The 24,568-nt window shown below is 42.7% G+C and overlaps 1 protein-coding gene across 3 annotated transcripts in view; it reads left to right on the forward strand.

Moving 5' to 3' along the window:
* TDP1 (tyrosyl-DNA phosphodiesterase 1) overlaps nt 1-24,568 on the forward strand; it is a 2,057,997-nt gene that overhangs the window by 839,526 nt on the left and 1,193,903 nt on the right. For all 3 annotated transcript variants that reach the window (XM_044074699.1, XM_044074698.1, XM_044074697.1), the window contains one exon: nt 17,144-17,251. In XM_044074699.1, the coding sequence (XP_043930634.1) occupies nt 17,144-17,251 (108 nt within the window). The remainder of the gene's footprint in view (nt 1-17,143; nt 17,252-24,568) is intronic.

Genomic DNA, 24,568 nt, shown 5'->3' on the forward strand with positions numbered 1-24,568 from the left:
TCAAGGTTTTGTTTGAATGGGGTATGGATGAACTACGCTTCATGTGGATGGGGACCTTATTCAGTAGTACAGGGATCCTTTGAGTCACAAATCGGTCTCTCCAGCATGTTCTATTTACATCATAGGCAAAGTTCAAGTCCTTGGATCTAGTGTTTTTATGTTTGATTTGCAGATGCACAAGAAATCATTAAGAACTTTATCTGAGGATGCCTTGTATGCCAGGCATAGATCGTCACTCAGTAACCTGTAGGAGACCGAGTGCAGAGACAGTTTCTTAAGGAGATCTGTGTAATATGGGGTATTCATACCCTGGATTCTCTTGGTCAGTAACCTCTGAGGATGTTCCAACTGTTGCATGTACCTTGTAAGGTACTTTCCAAAAGGGGCATTACACTCAATGATACGTCTCATAAGGGCTGAATAGAGTTACTATAACTTACTTGGACCTGGATACCATACCCTTACTTATAAATTGGGCAGTGTAGAATGATTTTCTTACTATCTTGGCTCCATGTTGGTCAAAGGCCAGATTACGGTCTGCTTATTTTCCCATGTGCCTAACTACTGGGTCAACTCTTAAGGATGTTCTGTTGATGGAGTTATTAACTTGGGTGGACAGTTTCGCAAAGGGCACTACAATGCATTTCTTTACCACCAGTCATTTGTTTGTGTTAGACCCTCTTGTAGGAGGCAGGTGGTGTGGGGGGAATCTATGATCGCTCCCAGTTTACATTCATCTGCAGACTTGGTTTTTGACTTTAGCCTCGACTTTGATGCCAAACAACAGTGGACCCAACACGGAGCCCTGGGTACTTAGCTGGTAATCTGTCTCCTGGTGGAGGTGGTCTCACCGATCCTGACTTCTTGGATCACGTGAGCCAGCCAGCAGTCCAGTGAGTTGTGTAGGTGCTTATGTCTAGTGCTGAGAGTTTGTCAATAATACTTTTGTGGGGTATTGTATCGAATGCCTTGGCCAGGTCAAAGTAGGTGGTATGCACTGTTTTCCAATCATCTGTAGCATTGGTGACCCTCTTAAGTCTTCCAGGTTGTGTAGGCAAAACCTTCCCTTAACAAAGCCAAACTGGAATAGGGCCAGTTTCTATAGGTTGACAGAGTCCTTGTTGATGGTTTCCATTATAATTCATTCCATAACTTTGCATGTTAGACTAGTCAGATTGATGGGTCTGTAATTCACAGGGTCATTTGATGGTCCACCCTTGCAAAGAGGGATGACTGTTGCCCCCCATTCTCCTGTCACATAATCTGTTTTGAGGCTGTAGTTGAAGAGTGCCTCAAGTGGTCCTACTAGGTCATGTTTTAGGCTATTTATGAAGCAACCAAGGATATTATTGGTGCCCATTGAAGCAGTGTTTTTGCCTTCAGTGAGTGCCGCCAGGACCTGTTTCCTGTTGATAGTTGGAGGGAGGATATGCTAAAAGAGATTTCACAGGGGATTGTGACAGGTGAGAGGGTGAAGTTAGAGCTAAATTTATCAACCAGTAGATTTGCTGGGTCACCCTGATCAATGAAGGTTGTGCCATTTATGGCCAATTCTGCACACTGCTGAGTGTTACCTATAAAGTTCCTGATACAGCTGAAGAAGGCCTTGTGATTGTCTTTAGCCTGGGAGGCTACCCAGAAGTTGCCTGGGGGGGACAGGTGCAGACCATCCTTTAGAAAAACAATATGGTCTGTTAACCATGTCCTCCCATGATGATAGATATTAGATCCCCTTGGAGTGACACCAGAAACTTAAGACAAGTATTAAAATCACACGTATTCAGAGAGATCCATAATGTCTCTTTTCATATAGTCAAGTGAGGCATGTCTCAGGTCATTTAGACCCACATGGACTATGATAGAATCATATTGCTACTTTTGGTATATAGACTTGAGTGAGTATATGATATTTCAGATCCTAGCACTATAAAGGCCACTTACTGTTATCTCCTTGTCCAGCCTGGTGAGAGGGTATATTTGTGTCGTACAATAGTATCCACAGTGACAAGAGTACCAGATAGTGTTTGCTTGTGTTATGGGTTTTGTTCTTGGAGGATCATTGGATGTAGGCTTGTGTGTGATGTTAGGTTTTGCTTTTGATTTATGCTTTAGTGATTGCTGAGGATAGGTGTTGCCTTTTAAAACCTTTGGAGGTTTTTGAGATTTGGGACAGCTTCCTTTAACTGCCTCAGAGTAAGAAGGTCTGCGTGTGGTGACCTCTGTGTGTGTGTGTGTGTGTGTGTGTGTGTGTGTGTGTGTGTGTGTGTTCTTGACAACCTTGTTTGTAAGCGGGAGTTTTGCCTACAAGGAAGTTATGTATGTACTGCTCTCACATTCTGTGTTAGTTTTTCTAAGGATTAAAAGGTTGTCTGAGTACATGAGACAGTTGCTACGTTGTCTCACGATGCCCATATTTACCAATCTGGCCACAAAGGCATTAGAAAATTGCATATCTTTGTTGTCAGGACCTGTGTTAGGGTTGGACTATTATCATTTAGGGACTTGGCTTAACAGGGGACCTAGAAAAATGAAAGTGTTCTGCCTGAGAGTAAGAAGGGCTGTCCTGGTCCTGCCAGGTGATTGGTTCTTCACCCTTAAAGACAAGCAGTGGGAGGAGTTCTGAGCTTTGACAGACTGCCAGAGGGAGGTTGGCAGGACACTACTTACCATAGCAAGGCAGTGTGTTTTACGAACATCTGCTGTTACAAGTAAGTGCAACTTTCACAACTGTACTTGTTTTGTCACTTCACAACCTGTTTCCCCTTCTTGCTCATTGGAGTTTTTGGTTAACACTAGATTTAAAAGATGCGTATCATCACAACCTTATTTATCCAGATTTCTAGACACACAAAACCTTAAGAAAAGTCTGATCACATTATCAGTTCTGTGCCTCACACTTTGGGCTGTCCACTGCTGCAAGAGTGTTCACAAAGTGTCCAACTCCAGGAATACCTCATTTCTGGCTACAGGGTTTTTACATTTCCCATATTAAAATGAATATCTTGTCTTTGCCAAGTCTTTTTCAAAGTGACCGGAATCTCTCTCTCTTGTGTGAGAGCTGTGTATTACACAGTCTGGGATTCCAAGAGAGGGTTCAGAAGCCTTTTTTAACTCAAACAGGATTGTGTTCCTGGGGTGTCTGCTAGGCTCCTTCGTACAAAGAGCTTTTCTTTCACAGGAAGAACTAGACCTATATCTTAATCTATTTCAAGGGTTGCCAGTCAGACTTTGGTCTCTGCAAGGGAATACCTCAGAATTCCAGGTCTGATGGCATCTGTGATTCTCATAATACCTTTAGCAAAGACTCCACATAAGAAACATACAGTGGTATGTGAAGTCTCTTTGGTTCCAGCATCAGTACCCATTATGTTTTTCAAATTCCAGTTCTGGGACTTGTCAGAAGAGAAATCACTTGGTGGAGACATCAAATAGCCCTAAGTTCAGGTCTCCCATTCTCCCCTCCTGCTCCAAAGCAGTCAGTCACCACAGACTTTGCTTGGATAGCAGTGTCAAGAGGGATAAAAATGCAAGGTATCTGGAAAAACAAAGATGGATGCAAGCACATAAATATGAAAGAGGTGCCTGCTGTTATTAAGGCACTCTACTGTCTGAATTTCCTTTGGTCCCCATCTCCTCTTCAGGTTGTTAGAGAATACCACAGTGATGCGGTACATAAGCAAACAGGAACCAGACTCACCCCCCCCCCCCCATGCAGACTACCCATATTAGCTTGGGATATAGGTTTACAGCACAATCCCAACTGCAGGCATCCTACATCAGAGAAAATCTGTGTGGTACACAACCTTAGCAGGACAAGGCAGACCCTCACATATAGAAACTAGATCAGGGTCTTCAAATACTAGATCCATATGTGGGGAGTTCCTCAATGAGACCTTTTTGCCACTTGTCTGAACAATCAGCTGGCAAAAATTCTGCTCCAGGACTTCATGCAAGAAGGCAGGGAAACAGATGTTTTGTTTTTCCTTGGACAAGAATGTTCCTGTGTTTTTCCTCAGTTTCTATCAATATCCGGGGCACTTCTGAAGATTCAGAAGAAATCCTTAAAGATCATTTTGATGACTGCCTACTGACCCAAGCAGCAGTGTTTCTCCCTTCTTTTGGAATTGGCCGGGGCAATTTCAACAAGCTCCTTCACAAAATGGATGTACTCATACAAGAACAAGGGTGTTTGATACATACTTGACCCCAGGTATCTTCCTCTGACTTAACTGGATGATAGGGTTTTAACTCATTTTAGGCACTTGTTTACCTAGGATGTATAGCAAGTTCTTAAGGAGGCAAGAAAGCCTTCTAGAACATCATATGTAAGCAAATGGAAAATGTTTTCTAGTTGGCGACAGCAATATAATCAGTACCCGTTGAGGTATAGTTACTATCCTATGGCTTTTCTTAGTCATCTATCAAGGTTCGTGTGTCAGCCATTTCAGCATGTCTGCCCATGGATTCCCTTCTTTCAATGCATTTTCATCTCAGAATGTTTACGAAAGAGGTTTTGCATAAGAGACCTCCAAAAATAAGTGGCTTCTCCTTGGGATCTTAATTTTGTTAGAGAAACTAACATTTGCTCATTTGTGCCAGTTTATCTGGCTGACTTGAGGTTCATAACATGGAAAACAGTTTTACTTATTGATTTGACTTCTACCAGAAGAGTTAGAGTTGGAAGCGCTTATGTTGAGTCAAGTCTCTCATTTTTCACAGGGACAGGGGTCTCTTTGAAAACGAATCATATTTTTTGTGCCTGAAGTGGTGTCTGAGTTTACTTCAATAATTTCTTTCCTAAACCAACAAATGAGAGAGATTAAGGATACTCCGTAGCTTGGATATCCAGATACAGCTTGAGTAGTATCTTGACAGAACAAAATCTTTCAGATCTTCAGATAACTTCAAAAGAAATGAACAGTGTAAGAAGGAGCAAACCCTTATCAAAGCTGACTATTTAAAAATAGTTGACTCAGGCCATTACCTTTTGTTATTCCTGCCATACGAAAACTATTCCAGGCAGGATCAAGGCTCACTTTACGAGGGCCTTAGCTTCATCTGTGGCTTTTTGGAAAGGATTGGATTCTAGAAGTATTCCCGAACAGAAGGTTGCTCTTTTGTACATACTTTTACAAAGCATTACAAGCTTGATTCTTTCTGTAGGTCTAGATCAGACTTTGTTAGGATCATTCTCCCTTTAACCTCCCAAATGTTGTAAGCTATAGTAATCTGCCCATATGACTTGAGCTATAGCAGCAGTGATCAATGTAATGAACATAGTGAAGGTGTGTCAGTAAACTTACCATAACAGTAGATGTTCGAATGATCACTGCTGCAATAGCTGCTCCCTCCCTCCTTCCACCCCCCTTATTTTGTGGTGTGTTTTTATATCCGGGGGTGAACATTGATGACTTTTTTATAAGTCCTAGCTATGTCCCTTCAGGGCTCAGCCTTCCTCTCTGTTTGCATGAAAACCCTGAAGGGCTTGGCAGCCAAGCCTGACTTTTTGATAACTCAACTAGAGCTAAAGTCCCGTGGAAGGTGCCTAAAAATTTTGGAAGCTGCCCATCTGTTATATTCTTAGTAGGAATTAACCCATATAGCTTAGGCTACTGCAGTAGTGATCATTCAAACATTTACTATTATGGTAAGTTTACTTGCATAACTGAACTTTTTGTCATTGTTATGTTATAAGAGATTATCATAAAATTATATCATATTGCATTGTTTTAAAATTGTATCATTCAGCATTATAAAGTACATGCATCTTTATTTTGCACTTTATACTTTCTTTCGTGCCGCTGTATTATTTTGCAGCTCTCAAGTATAGTTCATTAATTGCAAATTGCATTTTTGTACTGGAGCTTTTCTTCCAAGGCCTCTGCTGAAAAATGGTCTTTTTAGCCCCATTTGGACTAACCCATAAAACAAATGCTAGTAAATAAATAAATGCAGATGTTATGTGATCCTATCTCGCCTACATTCTGAATGATGGGTTCGGAGCCGATCCCTCGGCTCCGACTCGGCACGCTTATGCCAAAGAGCGAAGTCTCTTATTGGCTGAGCTTACTATATCCCAGGATGCACCACTACCAGTCCCCCAGATCTCGTTTGCCGCTTCCCTGCGAAGACGTGGTCTCGAGCTGGCTGGGCTGAGTAGTTTTTATTAACTAACTTTTCTGTCAGTTTTTGCTGTTTTTTGGTCACAAAAGCTGTTTTAACGGCTATCGCTTCTTTGTGTACGTTTGGATTGAAAATTTTTTGTGTGTGATTGGGTTGAGTTTGTTTTCGCCCCCCCTCCATCCAGGGCCTTCCCGGACTGTCAACCTGTTAAAACTTCACAGGGTCTCAGTAATCTTAGTTGTTTAGAGTTCCCTGTCATTTTCAGGAAGTGTTTGCGTTAAGCTATAACTGTGAGCTTAAATTTATCATCAGTAAATTGATAGTTGTTTACTTTCCTGTCAAAGTACTAGAATTGTTTAACATCATGTCTCAAACTCCTAGGCCTTCGGGCTTTAAAAAATGTTCCAAATGTGGTTTCAAAATGTCTATCACAGACGATCATTCGCTCTGTGTATATTGTCTAGGGGCAAAGCACTTGCAGGAGTCATGCAGCGTATGTCACGCTTTTTCCTCAAGGGTCCTCCAGGAGAGGAAAAATAAATTGATTCTTAAGGGGTTAATTAAACCTTCCTTTGAAGAAGCCTTGGCATCCTCTCCTGCTCCAGCCAAAAAGAAAAGGGCTTCGGTTCCGACCAGTCCGCCGGATCCGACTGCCAAGCGATCTAGGCACGCCTCTCCTTGGCTCCAAAGACTTCGGAGCCGAGGTCGAACGTCTGCCTCGATGCCACCAGTATCGACTCCTCTGGCTTCGGAGCCGATGGCTGGGGCATCGAGGCGGGTCACCTTCGGCTCCGCTGCTCTCGGAGCCGACAAGGGTCGCCCGCTCAGACACTTCCTCCTCGGCGCCGAAGTCTACCTCGGCACCGATGGAATCTGGTGTGAGTATTCCCTCGGCGCCGATACTCATCGAGTCGCCTCGGAGCCGGTCCCCTAGCCCTTTGGGGCCGATGGAGAGGCCTTCTCGAACCCGTTCTGTTTCCTCTCGGTCTTCGAGAATGTCGGATTCTGATATAGACAGGGTGCTCCAAAGACTGTTCCAGTCCCCAGTCTTCCAAAAATTTGTTTTTCGGTTCCGACCCAGTTGGCTTCGGAGCCGATGACCTTGGCCCACCCCATTGCCATTCCTCCTCCGACTGCTTCCGCTCCGTCGGAGCAGGTGCTGTTGGAGCCGGTGGAGATCTCAGGGTCGGCTCCGACCCTTACTCCAACCCGGGCCTTCGGGTCCGAGTTTGGTACGCGGACTTCTTCGGCTGGACCCGGGGGTGATGTTTCGGGACCTATGCTTTCGGTTCCGAGCCTCCCCCTCGGTGCTTCAGCTGCGGGACTTCCGTCGGCTATCACGGCTCCGGAGACCGGACACTCCCAGGATTCTGGGGGTCCGGCTTTCAGGGCCATGAGGAGTGCCTTGGCCAAGTCCTCTTCGGCCATCTCTCCGGCTTTACCGGCACCTTCCCTGGGCGTGGAGACTGGGTCTTTGGCAGTCCCCCTGTCTGTAGCCAGCGGAGCCCCGAGGCCTGAGGTTACCCCCAGTGGGGGTTCCCCTCCTCCTTAGGGTTCTTCGGAGTTGTCTTCAGAGGAACCCCCAAGGAAGAGATCGTGCAAGAGGAAGCACATGGACTCCCCCGAGTCTATTACATCAGACACTGATATGGATGATGCAGAGGGTCCCAAGTCGCCTCGGATGATGTCTCATTTGCAGACATCTTAGAGACCCTCAAACAACGAGGCGGCTGGATATCCAAACGGCCCTCTGCGGACGAGTCAGTGCTCCTCAAGGCCTTTGAGCTCAGCCCTCCGCCTCCTGGGTGTCTCCGCCGACGAGCTTCTGGATTTAGTTTGTCGAAGCGTGGGAACATCCAGATACCGTGGAACCAGTCCCTTCTCGTCCAAATAAATTTTTGTCTGCTCCCGAGAAGGAGTTCCTTACTAAAGCCGTGGCTGTAGATGCCATGGTGGTGGCATCTGCTACACAACAGGACGTGGCAGCGGCTTCAACGTCCGTCCATCCTCCTAATAAGGAGTCTAGGAGTATGGACAGGTGCGGAAGCGCACCCTGACTTCAGCGGCCTTTACCTTAAGGTCTCTGAATTATTTGGCACATTTTACCAGGCTTCAGAGGGATCTGGTCAAGGAGTTGTCAGATTCCTCTCGGTAACCTAGGTGAGGAGCTAGGCCAGTCGGCTAGCTCTCAGTTGGGTATCGTTACCTGAATTTGTAACTCGTCCATGAGGCTCATTTCCTATGCGGCCGAAGGCGGTAGAGCGGCAGGCACAGGCGTGGCTCTCGAGACAAGCCTGGCTCCGCTTGTGTCAGTTCGGAGGCCTTCAAATCTTCCTTCGCCGACGCTCCCTTTGATGGGTCCTCATTGTTTGGACCCAAGGTGAAAGACACCCTTACCCGCTGTGAGCAAGAGGGAAAACTTTATCTGCCGTAGGTGCCCGTTATTCCACTCCCTTCGGCCTTACCCCAAGGCTAAAGGAGGGGAAAAATGTGGTTCCGCAAATCTCGCAAGTTTTTCTCCCAACAGCAGGAAGATTCCCCGTCCAGAGGCAGAGGACAGGGAAATTTTTCAGGGAGACGCCGTCCCAGAGGCGGCAGAGGGCCCCGCAATTCTGGAGACCGCGAGTCCTTTCGTGGCTCTTCAGCCTCCCACACGACATGAGGGATTGCCCGGCTGTGCTGCTCGAGCCAGTCGGGTGTCGTTTTGCCAAGCACCTAAAAGCCTGGGAGTCAATCACTCAGGACAGATGGGTGCTTCGGATCATTGCCGGAGGTTACACCATCCCATTCACATACTCACCCCCACCGTCCAAGAGAATCCCGGACCCACCACCCAGTCAAAGGGAAATAGCAGCCGCAGAAGCTTTAAAGCTGCTAGTGAAAGGAGTCATCCAACCGGTCCCCACAGACCAGATCGGATCAGGAAATTACTCCAGGTTCTTTTTAGTGCCAAAAAAGACAGGGGACCTGAGGCCAATATTGGATCTCAGCACACTGAACCAATCCGTCACGAAATCCAAATTCGAATGGTCACGTTACAATCCATTCTCCCATTATTGGAGAAGGATGTTTGGATGTGCTCCATAGACCTCAAGGACGCCTATTATCACATACCGATACATCAGGCGTCCAGAAGGTATCTGCGCTTCAGCCTGGGAGTCAGTCATTACCAATTTTGCGCTCTGCCCTTTGGTCTCACCACAGCCCCCAGGGTGTGCACCAAGTGTTTGGCAGTAGTGACGGCTCACCTGAGAAGTCTTGGATTCCAAGTGTTTCCCTATCTCGACGACTGGCTCCTGACTGCCACCACCAGGCATCTACTAATGGACAACCTCAAAGCCACCATCTCCTGGGTGTTTCCCTGGGATTACATTCAATTGGTCAAAGTCTGTCTTGCTGCCCTCTCAACGCATAAAGTTTATAGGAGCAGAGATAGACTCAAGATTGATGCGTCTTTATTCCTGCCGAAAGGATCCGAACTTTACAGGGCCAAGTTCAAGCTCTGATCTCGAGATCCAAAGCCCCAGCCAGGATGGTTCTACAGGTTTTAGGCTCAATGTCTGCCACAGTTCTTTTAGTTCCTCTAGCAAGATTACACATGAGGATTCTTCACTGGCTCTTGTCAACTCAATGGTCCTTTCAGGATCTTCCCTCAATCATCACATGATGATTACGGAAATATGCAAAAGGGACCGGCGCTGGTGGCTGCACACATCCAACTTGGATCAAGGGAAACCCTTTGTCCTCCCTCCAGTGGTTACCCTGACGACAGATGCCTCCCAGATAGGGTGGGGGCATTGTCTGGGCAGGCTAGTTCAGGGCTCCTGGCTTCCAGACTAAGCTCTTCTCCACATCAACGTGTTGGAGATGAGGGCTGTACTTCTATCCCTACAGGCCTTACACAAGTTTCTTCCTCAGGGCATCATCGCCATCCACACAGACAACATGTCGGTGGTCTGGTATCTGAACAAACAAGGAGGGACCAGATCGCACCCCTTTGCAGAGAGGCCATGAGAGTGTGGGAATGGGCTGTAGCTACCAACCGCTTCTTGGTAGCGACCCACATCCCGGGAAAGTCAAATGTATTGGCGGACAAATTAAGCAGGACAATTCTCTCTCCTCACGAATGGTCTCTAAACCGCACAGTAGCAGCCCAGGTTTTCAAGAGATGGGGACGCCGTGCTGCGACCTATTTGCAACTCCACAAAACGCCAAGTGCCAAAGGTTCTTCTCCTTGATCCCACATCAAGAAGTACCAGCCATGGATGCTCTAGCACAACCTTGGCCAACAGGGCTACTTTATGCCTTTCCTCCAATTCCACTTCTTCCCAAAGTTATTCAAAAGCTTCTCAACTGGGGTCTTTAATGATTCTGATTGCCCCATACTGGCCTCGCCAGATATGGTTTCCTTACCTGAAGAAGCATGCAGTGGACGATCCGTGGACCTTAGACCTGATTCCGGACTTGCTAATCCATCAGTCGGGACATTGGCATCAGTCCCTTCAATCCTTGAAATTGACAGCTTGGCTCCTCCACTTCCGACCTTAGTTAGAAGGCACACACTAGATCCGGAAGTTGTTCACATTTTATCTTTCTCCCACAAACCCACCACTAACAAATTGTACCTCAGTAAGTGGAAGAGGTTTGCTATCTGGGCTCAACTCAAGGGCTTAGACCCTATCACTGCTCCTGTCCCAGAGGTTTTGAAATTCTTAACATCCCTGTTTAATCAGGGATCTTCTGTCTCAACTATTAAAGTCCAACTAGCGGCTATCTCTAAATTCCACGAATCCACGGATCCTCCTTTGATGAGCAGCAGACTATGCAAAACGTTCATTAAAGGTGCGAGTCTATTAAGACCACCAGTTTTTCATCCTGCACCTCCGTGGGATCTTGATTTAGTGCTTCGCTCATTAACATCTCCCCCTTTCGAACCGGCTGCTACATGCGAGTTAAAATATCTGTCTTGGAAAACGGCATTCTTAGTGGCTATTACTTCTGCAAGAAGAGTTTCAGAGCTTCAAGCCCTGTCTATTAAACCACCGTACTTGATTTTCCACAAGGATAGAGTATCACTTAGGCCTAATCCATCCTTTGTCCCAAAGGTCTGTTTTAGTTTCTGTCTTCAACAATCTCTAGAGCTACCAGTTTTCTTTCCAAAATTCTCCAATGAAGCAGAATACACTCTCCATAAATTGGATGTTCACAGGCAATTACGCTTCTATTTAGACAGGACTCAGCAACTTCGTAAGTCAGACCAGTTGTTTGTGTCCTTCTCAGATAATAAATTGGGCCAAACCATCACAAAAGCCACTATCTCAAAATGGATCAGAGATTGCATAGCTCAGGCCTATTCTTCTTCGAATAAGCAACTTACAACATCTATCAAAGCTCATTCTACCAGAGCTATGGCTACTTCTATAGCTTTTCATTCCAAGCTCGCTATATCGGAAATCTGTGCTGCGGCTACTTGGTCCAACCCGCACACTTTCATTTCCCACTACAAATTGGATGTGGCATCTAAAGGACGAGCATCTTTTGGTTCCACGGTACTCAGGAGTGTTTTCCAGTGAGCCACCCAGGATTCAGGTGCTAGGACGCTGTCCCATCATTCAGAATGTAGGCGAGATAGGATCACATAACATCTTTTAGTTATGTACTCACCATAACTTCAGATGTTTGGGATCCATCTCCACATTCCTAATACCCACCCTCCTTCCCCCTGCCTTGGAGATCAGAAGAGATTGAACGGTTTTGAGTTCTACTGTTTTATCTTGTTTCATCTGACGATGTTATATAAGCAGGGCGTGCATGTGTGCATGTATGCGGACAAACTAGATCTGGGGGACTGGTAGTGGTGCATCCTGGGATATAGTAAGCTCAGCCAATAAGAGACTTCGCTCTTTGGCATAAGCGTGCCGAGTCGGAGCCAAGGGATCGGCTCCGAACCCATCATTCAGAATGTAGGCGAGATGGATCCCAAACATCTGAAGTTATGGTGAGTACATAACTAAAAGTTTTCTTCTTCCCTTTTGTAAAGATTCCACCTATTATTTTATTCCCTTAAAATATTCAGTACTTCAGTTACAGCTTGTTTCTTTTGATTTTTTAATAAATCTTTAATATGTATAGGCAATTAAGATCCAGTGCCCCACTGGAATATGGTTTGGTTTCTGAGTTTTTCTACCATTTGTGTATGACACATCTAATTGGTTGTTCATAATTATTTATTTATTTTACATTTGTTTACCGGGAAAAGTCCAACTGGGCAGGATTGCCCATTTTTAGCGGAGACCTGGGGAGAAAATCTCCAAACAATAATACATAGAATTTTTTATAATAAAAACGAAAACAAAGGAAACGTACAAAACATGCAGTATTAAAAAAGTATTAAATACAATAAAAATACAAAGATAAAATAGACAGTAGGTATAGAGAACATACAGTAAATGGAGTATTTGAACAAATTCGTGATTGATGGTGAAGATATATGAAGGTGATAGAAGTATATATACTGTAAAATACAGTACACTGTAAGAGAATGCATCTAAATAGATGAAATAAGAATAAAAAAAATGCCATCTGCTCTAAAGAATAGAAGAGCAACAAAAGGTTAGATAGGAGAATAGGATTTAGTTTAGGAGGATTTGTCAACATTATTCAGAGCAAGTGCATGTACAAGACCATGAGTTATTTAAATGTGACTTAAGAAGGCACTTAAAGTCACGTGTGTTGTGTACTGACCGGATGTTAAGAGGGAGTGCATTCCAGGCTTTAGCTACAGTAGTAGAACAGAGAGAGTCCCCAGAGTTATATTTGCTAATAGTTGCATCAATTAATGCTTTATTGATACTTCTTAGTAGTCAACTGCTTAGTGTAGTGGTAAAGGAGTCCTTGTAGGGCCATGGTAAGTTGGTTAAAAGTAATTAGGTTTGGTAACTCTAGCCAGGATAGCTTTCTAGGGGATTGGCAGTGATGGGTTCTGAATGGTGAATCTGTAGCAACTTTTGCTATTTTGTTGTAGCATATAGTTAGTTTATTTAAGTCTCCTTTATTTAGATTGGTTAGGACAGGGGAGTTATACAAAAAATGGAACGAAAGGTGGGTTCTTACAATAGTAACTTTACTTTCGTATGTTAGGTAATTTTTGCGTCTATAGAGAGTACCTAGCTTTTTGTTCACTTTTGTGATAGTGCTATATGTTTGTTGAATTTCATATTGTAGTCTGATTACTCCTAAAAGTTTAGTATGGGACACGGGTGTGATGGTATTGTCAAAGGAAGTAATTTGAAAAGGTGGAACTGATTCTGCAGCCTTAGTGGGATGGAACAACATTAGCGGAGTTTATTTAGGGTAAGTATTAGTTGCGAGTCATAAAGCCATTTTGCTATTTCTGAGAAGGACTTTTGGGTAAGATGTAGTTTTTGGAGTGTTTGGGCATAGCATGTTATGGTAGAATCATCAGTATATTGGATCAGTTTTGCATGTATTGTGGCTTTGTGCAGGTTGTTAGTAAAAATAGAGAAGAGCAGGGGACCAAGTATAGAGCCTTGAGGTACTCCTAAGTTCATGGCTTGTTGACTGTTTGAGAGGTAATCTTTGAACCAAGATAGTGTTGAGCAGTGCAGTTTCAGATTTGATAGTGCAATTAGTAGTTTGGAATGGGAAACTGTGTCAAATGCTTTGGATAAGTCTAAGAAAATGGAAGAGACAAGATTCCCTATATTACGCTGTTGATTTACAGTGTTGGAGAAACTAATTAAAGCAGTAGTGGTGCTATGGTTTGGGCAGAAACCATGTTGTGTTTTAGAAAGGAGATTATTTTTTAGTAAGTAGTGTTGTGTTTGGGAATGAACGCTTTTCTCAGGGGTTTTAGAGAGGGGGATAAAATGGCAATGGGGCGTTAGTTAGCAAAGTCAGTTGAGTTACCACCTTTTTGAATTGGAATGGTATGACAGATCTTCCAGAGGGGTAGAATATGTTGTTCAACTTTGGACCTGTTTATTAGTATAGATACAGGATAAGAGATTGCTTTAGTAACAATTCTAAGGTATTCACCTAGGAGTCTGTCAGCTGTAAGAGCTATGGGTTTTAGTTTTGTTGGATGTTTATAAATAGTAGTAGTTGGTACTGAATGTAGGGAGACACTTTTTGTTCAAGGGATGGATAATAGTAGCCAATGGCTGTCTTACAGGTCATCATAGCATTGATGGTCAAGTGGCTTTAGTTTGAAAATTTCATGTCACCATTCCACCACAATGTGCTGCATTGTAAGAGCCAATGGGGCACTTTGGGGGGGTTTTCCCCTTTTGTCCACTGTGGCTCAGTTGCAGAGCTGGTGTATATAATCTAATGGGGTGTGGTGGAGCCGCCCACATAGAAGTGCATGGGAACTTGCCCTTGCAAAAAAGTTTTTTTTTGTTTGTTTGTTTTTTAGGATTTTCATAATTCATCTATTGGAAACAAGTGAGATCAACAATCTTGCATTGATTGCTCATAAGTAACCACAGCCAATATGTGAACTTCCTTATTATAAATGTTTTTTTTAATCTTGATACAAATGTGCAAGAACAAAATGAACTTTTCTTTGTGCTCTCTTTTGTTTTATTCTGATTGCTTTGTTTTCTGATATGTAGAATTGTTTCATGTAATTTTTGCTTGTCAAAGTCTTTGTTTTGTTCAAAGCAGTCGTAGCTCCAACACCTTATTGATAATGCTGGCCATGGACCCCCTTGGAACTGTAGACCCCAAGCAGCCATCTAAATTGCTACTATTGTAATCTGCCAGTGACTGTGGCCTTTATTTTTTATCACAATCTGACATCTGAGGTGTACCCCATTGACAGTATGGATATAACTGCTTGGTGGGAGTAAGGGGTACATCTCTGGCCAGAAGTGACTTACCCTCTTTTCATCTGATATTGTAAGTAGTCACTAGTCATGCTTTACATGTCTGTTCTGTATTTGTGTGACTTGGCTGAAATACTTTACTATGGCTACTGTATGTTTGTGTGAAGCAAACTCGAACTATGCCGCTGTGGCCATTATTTTTGTTATAATCAGACATCTGAGGTGTATTCCATCAACTAAGTGACTATAACTGCTGAGTGGGAGTGGGTGGCTCTGTCTTTGTAAGTAATTTGCATTCTTATTGTTTGCACATTTTAGGCAGATTGCTTTGCAGGATTACAGTGTATTTTTGTGAAGAAAATTAGAATACGTTACTATAGCTACTCTGTATCTGTGTGAAACAAGCTTGAAATATGTTATTAATATTATTAGGATTACTATTATGGTTGCTGTTTTACCATAGTCAGTTACTGTTTTACCACTCTCAGACCTCTGGAATGCTCACAGTCAACAGTGTGGCTATAATTGTTAGTTATAGAAGCTGTCTTTATACTGACTTTGCAGTAGTGTTCATTTCTGTAAAGCAAGTTGGAGTACTTTACTGTGGCCATTTTTTTTTTATCCCAGACATGGGATGTACACCCTCAAAGAGGTTGTAATGGCTGGGCATGGACATTAGTGGATTATAATGACAGTATTTCTAGTGGTCTTTTATGGTTAAAGTGTTCTGAAATTGGTAATTTTGTTACTATTGTTAGCAAATTTTGTTTCACTTTTTGCTAGAAAATATGTTCAAGAGTAGCACTACTCATATTTAAAAATAATGCAGCTTAAATTTAGGTCGTGTGACCAAAGTTGGGTATTAATTTTCATGCACTTTTATGGACCTTCTTGTAGTATAGTTTGGTGCTGCTTCACAAAAATAGCATTAATATGCTCCTGCAGAAAGACAGATTTAGAAGTGTATGCAACTACTTTATTTGCTTAACTGGGTAGGCTCATCTAAGCAGAACCCTTTTGGTAAAGTTCCTGGAAAAAATGCTGTACCGGTTTGCTGCATTTGAACATATCAAAGGGAATTTCCATTCATGTTGCAGTTATATGCTTGGAAAACAGATGTACACCTACAGATAGTAAGTAGAAATGCATTTTGGAATTCTGTGTATTATATTGTAAGTGAGAATATTGTTTGCAATGATAGATCATGAGCAAAAAAGCATCAGAAGCCTTTTTTTTTTCTATGACTGCTATGATCCCTACCTAACTCATATTTGACAAAGAGGGGCTTGGTGCTGGCAGTTAGAGTGCAGGTAAGGGTGAGAGTGATGTCCATTACTGACTTTCCCATCCTAGGTGATTGGAGTTGGTAGAGTTTTACTTCTGGAGTACCACCTGGTGGATGACTTAAGTGTTGAAGCTCTAAAATGCTAGGATTGAAGAGCAAATGCTTACCAAGGAGTGTTCATGCACTTTTATCAACAATTGTGGGTGTTTAGTCATGCTGGTGGTGTAGAGGGATAAAGCCCTTGACAATGGCCTAGCCAACCTGGTTTTGATTAGTGGCTTGGGTAACTGATGGAGTAGCAGGGAAGAGATGAGTGTGCCTGACCTGGGGTGTAAGAGTGCTCATTGGCATGCCCTCTATGAGGAGGCATGGTCCAAAAGAGGAGAGTTGCCCTCCGAGCAATCAATGAGCATTGGGGGGCAGAGAAAGGGAGTATGTAAGCATAAAAAAAAATACCTCATATGAAAGTACAGACTAGCTGAGCCACCAGGACCCTATAGGTATTCACAACTGGTCCCCAACAATATCAGATTAAGTCCAAAGGGTAGAAGGATAGCTGGAAGACGTGGCATAGACTTTGGGCATTGGGAGCCAGGCCAGTATACACGAGGTCTGAGAGGACCAAAAAATTACAAAAAAAAGTAGACTCGAGTTGTGGGCATCTGTTACTGTGCACTTGCAGTGAGCTCAGCATAGCAAGGATTATATTACACATTTCAGTCATTTGGGGAGATGGATGTCGGTCAGAATGCTTATGATTTTACCTACCCTCAGAATGCTGACGTAATTGTCATGAGGGAATTGGAACAGGTATGAATGTTACAGATTTCTTCAGTCATGTTATATTAAATTCATCCTTTGTGTCTTGTGTTTTTCCGTTTTTCAGTAAGTGGTCGGCAGATGCTTCAGGGCGCACTCGTGCTATGCCTCACATCAAGACTTACATGCGAGCTTCACCGGATTTCCAGGAGATTGCTTGGTTTCTCGTAACAAGGTAAGCAGATGTCATTGACTGGGATGTATTCCTGTACTAGTTGGTAGTATAGCACATGATTTTTTTTTAAGTGTAGTATTTCACTGCTGTGGTTACAGCTACTTTGGAGAGAGTGCTTAAGAACTTTAAATAAGGAATAAGAAAGTACATAAAAGTACAACAAAGTGAGTTAGAGTAATTTGCTTGTACCACCTGGTCATGAATTGCAGTGCATGCCATAATGTGTCATTGTGTAGTCCATATTGTTTTCCCTACTACCTTGCTGGTATGCTGTGTTTTATGCCCTGATCTAATTTAGATGTGATGCACAAGGGATTATTAAAAGAAGCTGTCTTCAGTTTACGTTTTATTGTGGTTCATGACCGAATTCCTTTGAATTTTCATTATGAGGCAGTGCTAGTGCCTGTGCTTGTCCTGCGCCCTGTGGTGTTTTCTGCTGAGTGCCTATATATGGACTTCATGCGCTCATATGCAGTCGTGAAAAAAACAGTGGATTCTTCCAACCAAAACTGAGAAGGAGGACATTAGTGCATTTAGATTTTGAAGCTGTCCTTATGTTGTGAGGCAGTAGTATTCATTTTATTCATTTTCAAGCACTGGTCACTGACATTAGAGATAGGAATCCTCCCATTAAGATAAGTAGTTAGCCTTCTCTGGAATTCATTTTAGTTATTTTATTTATTTATTTATTTTTTGAAAGGGATAATAGTCTGATCTGACTTTGGACATATTTAGGCACTGCATAGGCCAGAGGCACTAAATAAAGTGCATATTTTCAAAGTGCATGCAGAATTCTAAACATAGTTAGTAGCACAAACATCAGATGGGTTAGGCCGGGGAGGGTGAGTTTGACCTGCCACCCTCACTGAGAAAGAGGTTACTTGGGCCCATAGCCCTGGAGACACCTAGCATTGACTGGGTTTTAACAAGGGTCCAGAGTAGAGCTGTTTGGAAATGGAGTGAGAGGTTTATACAGGAGCATACATGCCTCTTCCTCCTGACCAGGCAGCAGTTGAGTGATCAAGCAAGCTGTAGGAGGAATGGGTATGCCACTTCTTGGGACCTGAAGTTGGCCTGCTCCTAACCTCCTGATTGTTGCCGGAGAGAGAGAACAAATTGGCTGGTTTGGCTTCTCAGTCACAAACAAATGGGCTGTATGGCTCTAACTTAGGGAGGGAATGTATGGCTTTTGCCTCCCAGTGGAATAAATGGACCGATTTGATGCATGTAGAGGAATCTTCAGACAGGTCTTGGTGAGGTGAGGGTAGGGGAAATTCTGAGCATGGTTTCAAATGTTAAATTCCCATTTACAAAGCACTATGTGTTTTTATTTTTTATTTACTAGATAAATGAACTAGACTGTTAAAGTAAAATTTCAGCCATGACCTACTTGGAGACATTGTGCATATGTATTATAGGAGCATATTAGTAAGATGTTATGTTATTTTCAAGGCAGTACATTTCAATATATGTCTGGAAACACTGTAATAGGAAAGTCTCTAGGAAAGGCCATTGTACAAGAGAAACTACAGTGGTAGTTTACAAGAAGGTGCACACTTAAAATCAGAAAATATGTAGTGCATTTAATAGTAGATAGTATATAGAAAACAGTGCTCATTATGTTAAGACACGTGGGCCAGTGCCCATGTAGAATACATGTCACGACTGGTTGAGTGTGGTACATATTTGGAATACCAGGCTGTTGAGATCTTACCTCCAGGAAGAGAGAATTAAAATGAAAATTGCAAGCATAGGCCATCATAAGGCTGTCACTTGACATGAAATGATCTGAGTAAAGCATATCACATGCACTCAATGTACAGATGATATGAAGTGACCAGATGACTAGAGCAAGTTATACAACTACAGTACAAAGACAGATAAAGGAAAAACAAATGCATGGAAAATATGAAATTGTCAAAGTGGGAATGGTCTTGGAAACTTGCAAGCATTAAAACTAGGCTGTGAATGTAAGGTTAAACACGTTCAAGACAAGAACAGATCTGCAAGTTAAATTAGGTGACAAGGTAATGGTGGTTAATGTATGTAGACTGTACACTACCTTTTAAATGTGCCTGAAGTGTGGATTTTATGTCTGTCACATTTCTCATATTTGCCGGTATTTTCCTTGTGACAGGTTAAAATCCTGCAAATGTATGATTACGAATGTGTGCTTTGATAGCCTGATTAGCAGATCTGTTCCATTGTTTGTAAAAATGCAAGGAGAATTTCGTATATTAAAGTAAGCATATATAAAATAAGCTGAGGGGGTACTGAATTATTGTGCTTTTTAAAGTTAGAATTTAGAATGTATTTAAATGTTTGGATCGGAGTGTTTATTTTTGTTACTCTTTTTGCATTTAAAATGTTATACTTCCTCTGTCCTTGTTTGTGCTTAAATAAAATCTAAAACTTTGTAACCTTAAAAGTTATTGCTCCATAGAAGCACTTCCACGGTCTTCCTTCTGTCTAATAAGCTCTGTGTTAATAGCTGTCATGTTCTGCCTTTTTTCCGTAGATTTTTGTGAGTGTTCATTTTTAGTGTGGATCTTAATTTTAAGTCAAACTTTGTAGGATATGCTGCACAGCTGTTTCACCTACATCATTTTCATGGACATCTCTTTCCATGATGTATTTGATCTCAACTGCCATGTTTGATCTCACATTTTTCTTATTATTTTAACAGATAATTTGTTTCATCTTCTTTCATGACAATCTTGCCTGTAACTGAGTTTTGCATTGCTGTCCTTTTCCAAACAGGTTTAACCAAACTGAGTTCTAAGTCATGGTGTTTTGTACAAGAAGTAACTGCTACATTGATACTTATGACTGTCATTTTAGTGTAGTGCCCATCTTTCTTTTAGTTGTGATTTTATGTTCATTATTTGCCTGGCAGGCTTTATAGTATCTAACTGTCCATGATAGCCTTTTGATATCAGAATCCAGTTAAATAGTGATTACACTCTTGTGAACCGTGCAGCACCTACTGTTGCTGAAAAGGGGCTACCGTAGCTACCACATCACACAAGCAGTCGAAGCAATCTTATTTTACTGGGAAGCCAAATTCTATGAGGAAGCTGTGTTTATTCCTACTATGGATGCATTAAATTATGTAAGGTAGGACTATCCAGTAAAAAAAAAAAAAAAAAGCATATATGTTTGTAGTTATACAAACAACAGTGATTGTGTCTCTGTGTTTCACTCACTCTTTCCCGTTTACACACCATGTTGTACATCAGGTTCTGGGATACTCTGTCTCTCTCTCTTTCCCGTTTACACACCATGTGGTACATCGGGCAACGAGCGCCTTTCAGCACTCGTTTCTGTAGCAGTTACGGGTTTTACAGGCTCAGGTTGCTAGCCCAAGACTTAACCCTCCTCAGAGGGTGCATTGCACACACTCGCACCTAGGGCCAATTTAGAGTGTGAAATCCGTCTACTCCATGTCTTTGGAATGTGGGAGGAAACCGAAACAGCCAGTGGAAAGCTCACTCAAATGCAGGGAGGACATACAGACTCTGCACAGAAGGCACCCCAGCCGAGAATTGAACCGGAGAATCTCTTGCTGTGAAGCGACAATGCTAACTGCTACACCACTGCACTGCCCAAACAACATTGCTTATATTAACATTATATGACACTGAATAAGGAGTATTGTAGGAGTGGAATTGTCAAATTTATAAATCGTCTGAATGTGAAAAGAAAGCTTCTTAATTTTACTAAATCTATTAAAGCATAGTATGCATGCTCAGTGTAGTAAATGCGTGAACATTACTGTCCATGACTTGTTTTAGTGGTGATTTGTTTTGCTGGCGGTGATAAACTAGGAAGTATTTTCTTTAGCACAAATTATGCAGTATGCATAAAGTTTTAATTGAGTATAAACTGTTAAGTTGTTTGCAAACTGATAGATTGTCAGATCTGTAGTTATTTTATTGCTGGACTATGTGTATTGCATAAGTGAATGCATTAAGTTTATGCACTTCATATGTTCTGATGTAGCTATATCCTTTTTCACCAACATCATTGTCTGTGCAGTGGCTCTTTTGTGGAAATGTATATGAGGAGGGAGTTGCTGACACTCCCATCAATTGCCTGTCTAGTTCCGATGCCAGCCTCCCTTACAAGCAGCATTATAGAAAATATGACTTACATAAAGTGTAAATTACTAATAAATTCTAACAGAATAAATAAAATAAGTAGCAAATGCCATTAACTCAAATGACTCCATCATAGCAAGGTTTTGTTGTTTCATGATACATGTCCATCATATTGATCATTGCTGCAGTAGCTTTAGCCTTAGTTATATGGGTTATATCCTGTATCGGTTACAACAGCCGGCCAGCTTCCAAAGCTCCAGGGCACCTTCCATGTGCATAAAAACTTTCAGTCAGCTCAACCTGAGCTGACTAAAAAGACAAGTTTGGGTTTCAAACCCCCTCAGACCTTTTTCAGCCCCTGAAGAGTACGATCCTCTGATGTTTTCAAGGATCGACTTTCGGCTTGTGCTATTCCTTTGCTGGGCAGAGAAGTTCCCTTTGGGAAAAAAATTCCATTTTAAAAAGTTGTTTGCTTAGTAACACTTTCCTGTTCAGGAAAGGTATTTTAAAGTTAGGAGTTTGTGTTGTAACAGACTGTCATGAGACTGTATTTACTTTTAAATGAGAGCACTCTTTTTTATTTTAGTTTAAAAGTTGTTTAAAAGTAATTGAAAACCTTTTTTTCTGTGGAGAAATTGTGTTCATTTTACTTTTTGGGACTGGCAAAGTGCATTAAGGTGCTTTTTTACTTTGTTTTATGTGACAAAACGTGGCTTTTAATGACTTACAAGTTTTACTGGCCTTTGCTGCTGCTTTTCCCCAGGAACGATGAAGCATCTTTGGCTTGACAATGTAACAGACTGTTAGTCCCATGGACAGTCCTTCTTTTGGCCACAAAATGAAAACGTTAAGCAAACAGCTTTTGCCACGCCAGCATTCTAGCAATTTGCCTCAGCCACAGGTGGATGACTCTGCTGTGGCCATTAGTCGTGCCTCAGACCACTTATCTTTTACCCCACAACCATTTGGGTGAATCACCTTCAACCGCCATGGACCAGGCATTAGCCATTTCCTCTGTGACTGTTGGGGTGCCATCAGTGGGCAAGGGCAAACCATTCTTGTGAGTCCTGTAAGACAGAACAGTGAAGGCTTCCCTGTTTAGTTAGAATGTTGTGCCCATCCCAGTTTATTGGGTCTGGCTCAAGGTTTAAGTCAGGGTATTGATTCTTCTTATAAATTAATTTCTCATAAAAGGAGGAGAGATACCTTTTTCCTGAAGAGATTCATAGGATAGGATCATAGGAGGTTACTAGGACTAATGACCCTGGGGCCTTTACGAACCTATCCAAGAGTTTATCCCCAAAGAAGAAACCTCAGTCAGCACCTGTCACCCCTGTCAGTGAGGGACACAGATGGAACCCCCGGGACAGATTTGTGGTTTCCCATCCACTTGTCAAGATTGTGCTTGAAGAAGGTCAGTGAGGTACTCTGTTTGACATGTATGGGAAGTCTATTCCAGAGACTGGGCAGCCTCTGGGAGACAAACCTGTCTCTCCAGCAGGTTTTGTTGATGTTGCATATTAGATTTAGGCCTTTCAAGCAGGTAATGCATGAGGAGTTAGACTTATGGATATGGAGCATATCTAGTAGGGCAGGGTCCGATATTGCCTTGTAAGCGAGACACAGGTCACCGCTGAGCAATCTGCATGATACTGAGTAGAATTATAGTGATTTGAGCCTCTCTACATAGGACAGGTGTTGGAGGCCATGGATTATTTTTGTAAGGTATTTCTGTGGCCTTTCAACTTGGTGCAGGTGTTTGGAGAGGTACATACCAAAAGGGGCATGGTACTCAATTATTGGCCTAATGAGGGAGGAGTACAGAGAGGTAATAACTTACTTTTTTCTGGATGCAATCCCTTTACTTATTAGTTGAACCAAGTAAAAGGCTTTTCTGACCACTGCTGCTACTTAGTGGTTGAATGTGAGATTGTTGTCAACCTGAGTACCCAGGTCACTCACCACAGGTTGTAAGCTTAGGGGGTTGCCGTGGATGTGGTTATCAGTAGGGGTCATGTTTTTGCAGAATGGTATGATAATACATTTGTTTGCATTTAACTTAAGGCAGTGACAGCGACCAATTTACAGTCATCCACAAACTTGGTCGGACACAGGGCTTTTGTCTTTGCCTGGACCTCTGAGAAGTAGATGCCAAGTAGTAGGAGTTGACAGATCCCTGGGTGACAGGTATGCTGTCAGAGATGGATGTGCCTATTTTGACCTTGTGAGTCCTATCAGTGAGCCAGTTGGCCACCCACCTAATGAGATAGGGATTTACAGCAAGTTGTATTAGCTTTTCGATGTTGCCTGAGTGGGGGATTGTGTCAAAGACCTTGGCTAAGTCAAGGAAAGCTGTATATACTGACGCTCCCTCATCCAGGGCCTTGGTGATAGTCTCAAAGAAGTCAACCAGGTTCAACAGGCAAGATCTACCCTTGACAAATCTGAACTGGGTTGGGTCAAGTGCTTGGAGATTGCCTATGTCCCTGTTTATGAGCTCCATAATAATAGGCTCCATGGCTTTACAGATCAGACTTGTCAAGCTAATGGGGCGATAGTTTCCAGCATCAGTAGTGGCATCACATTTGTGCAAGGGGATGGCAATGGCAGTTCTCCACTCTGCTGGAATGCAGCCTGTACTTAGGCTGTGGTTGAATTGGGTGCTCAATGACGAAGCTAGTTCTTGCTGGAGATGGTGCAGAACACAGCCTGGGATACTATCTGGTCCCATGGAAGCTGTATTCTTTGACTTGGATAGGGCCTTTGACACTTGATCTATGGAGATGTGAGGTGTGGGACAAATATCGGAGATGTCAAATGGGCCTTTATGGGGGGTGAAGTTTGCACTGAACCTATCTGCTAGCAGGTTGACTAATTCAACAGGATCAGTGGAAGTGGTACTGTTCAGTACTAATTCGGAAGAAACCTGGGCTTTGCCATAGAGAGTCCTGATGTAATTGGAGTAGGCTTTGTGGTTTCACTTTGTTTCAGAGGCTAGTTTCAAGTCATAATTAACTTTGGAGGTTTTCACTAGTGATGTTATTTGCTTGTTGAGGCTGAGGAGGGAGTTTTTCCAGTTAGAAATGTGTTCCTTTTTACTCTTGGACAACAGTTTCTTCCTTTTGTTGTAATGCCTGATGATAGAGGATGTCCACCAGACAGGTTTGTGTTTCCTTGAGGAGCAGGTTTTAGTTCTGTTGAGTGTGGCTGAGTCCAT

This window comes from Protopterus annectens, chromosome 6.part0, assembly GCF_019279795.1.
Source record: "Protopterus annectens isolate FY-2018-M chromosome 6.part0, PAN1.0, whole genome shotgun sequence".
NCBI classification, from domain to species: domain Eukaryota; kingdom Metazoa; phylum Chordata; order Ceratodontiformes; family Protopteridae; genus Protopterus; species Protopterus annectens.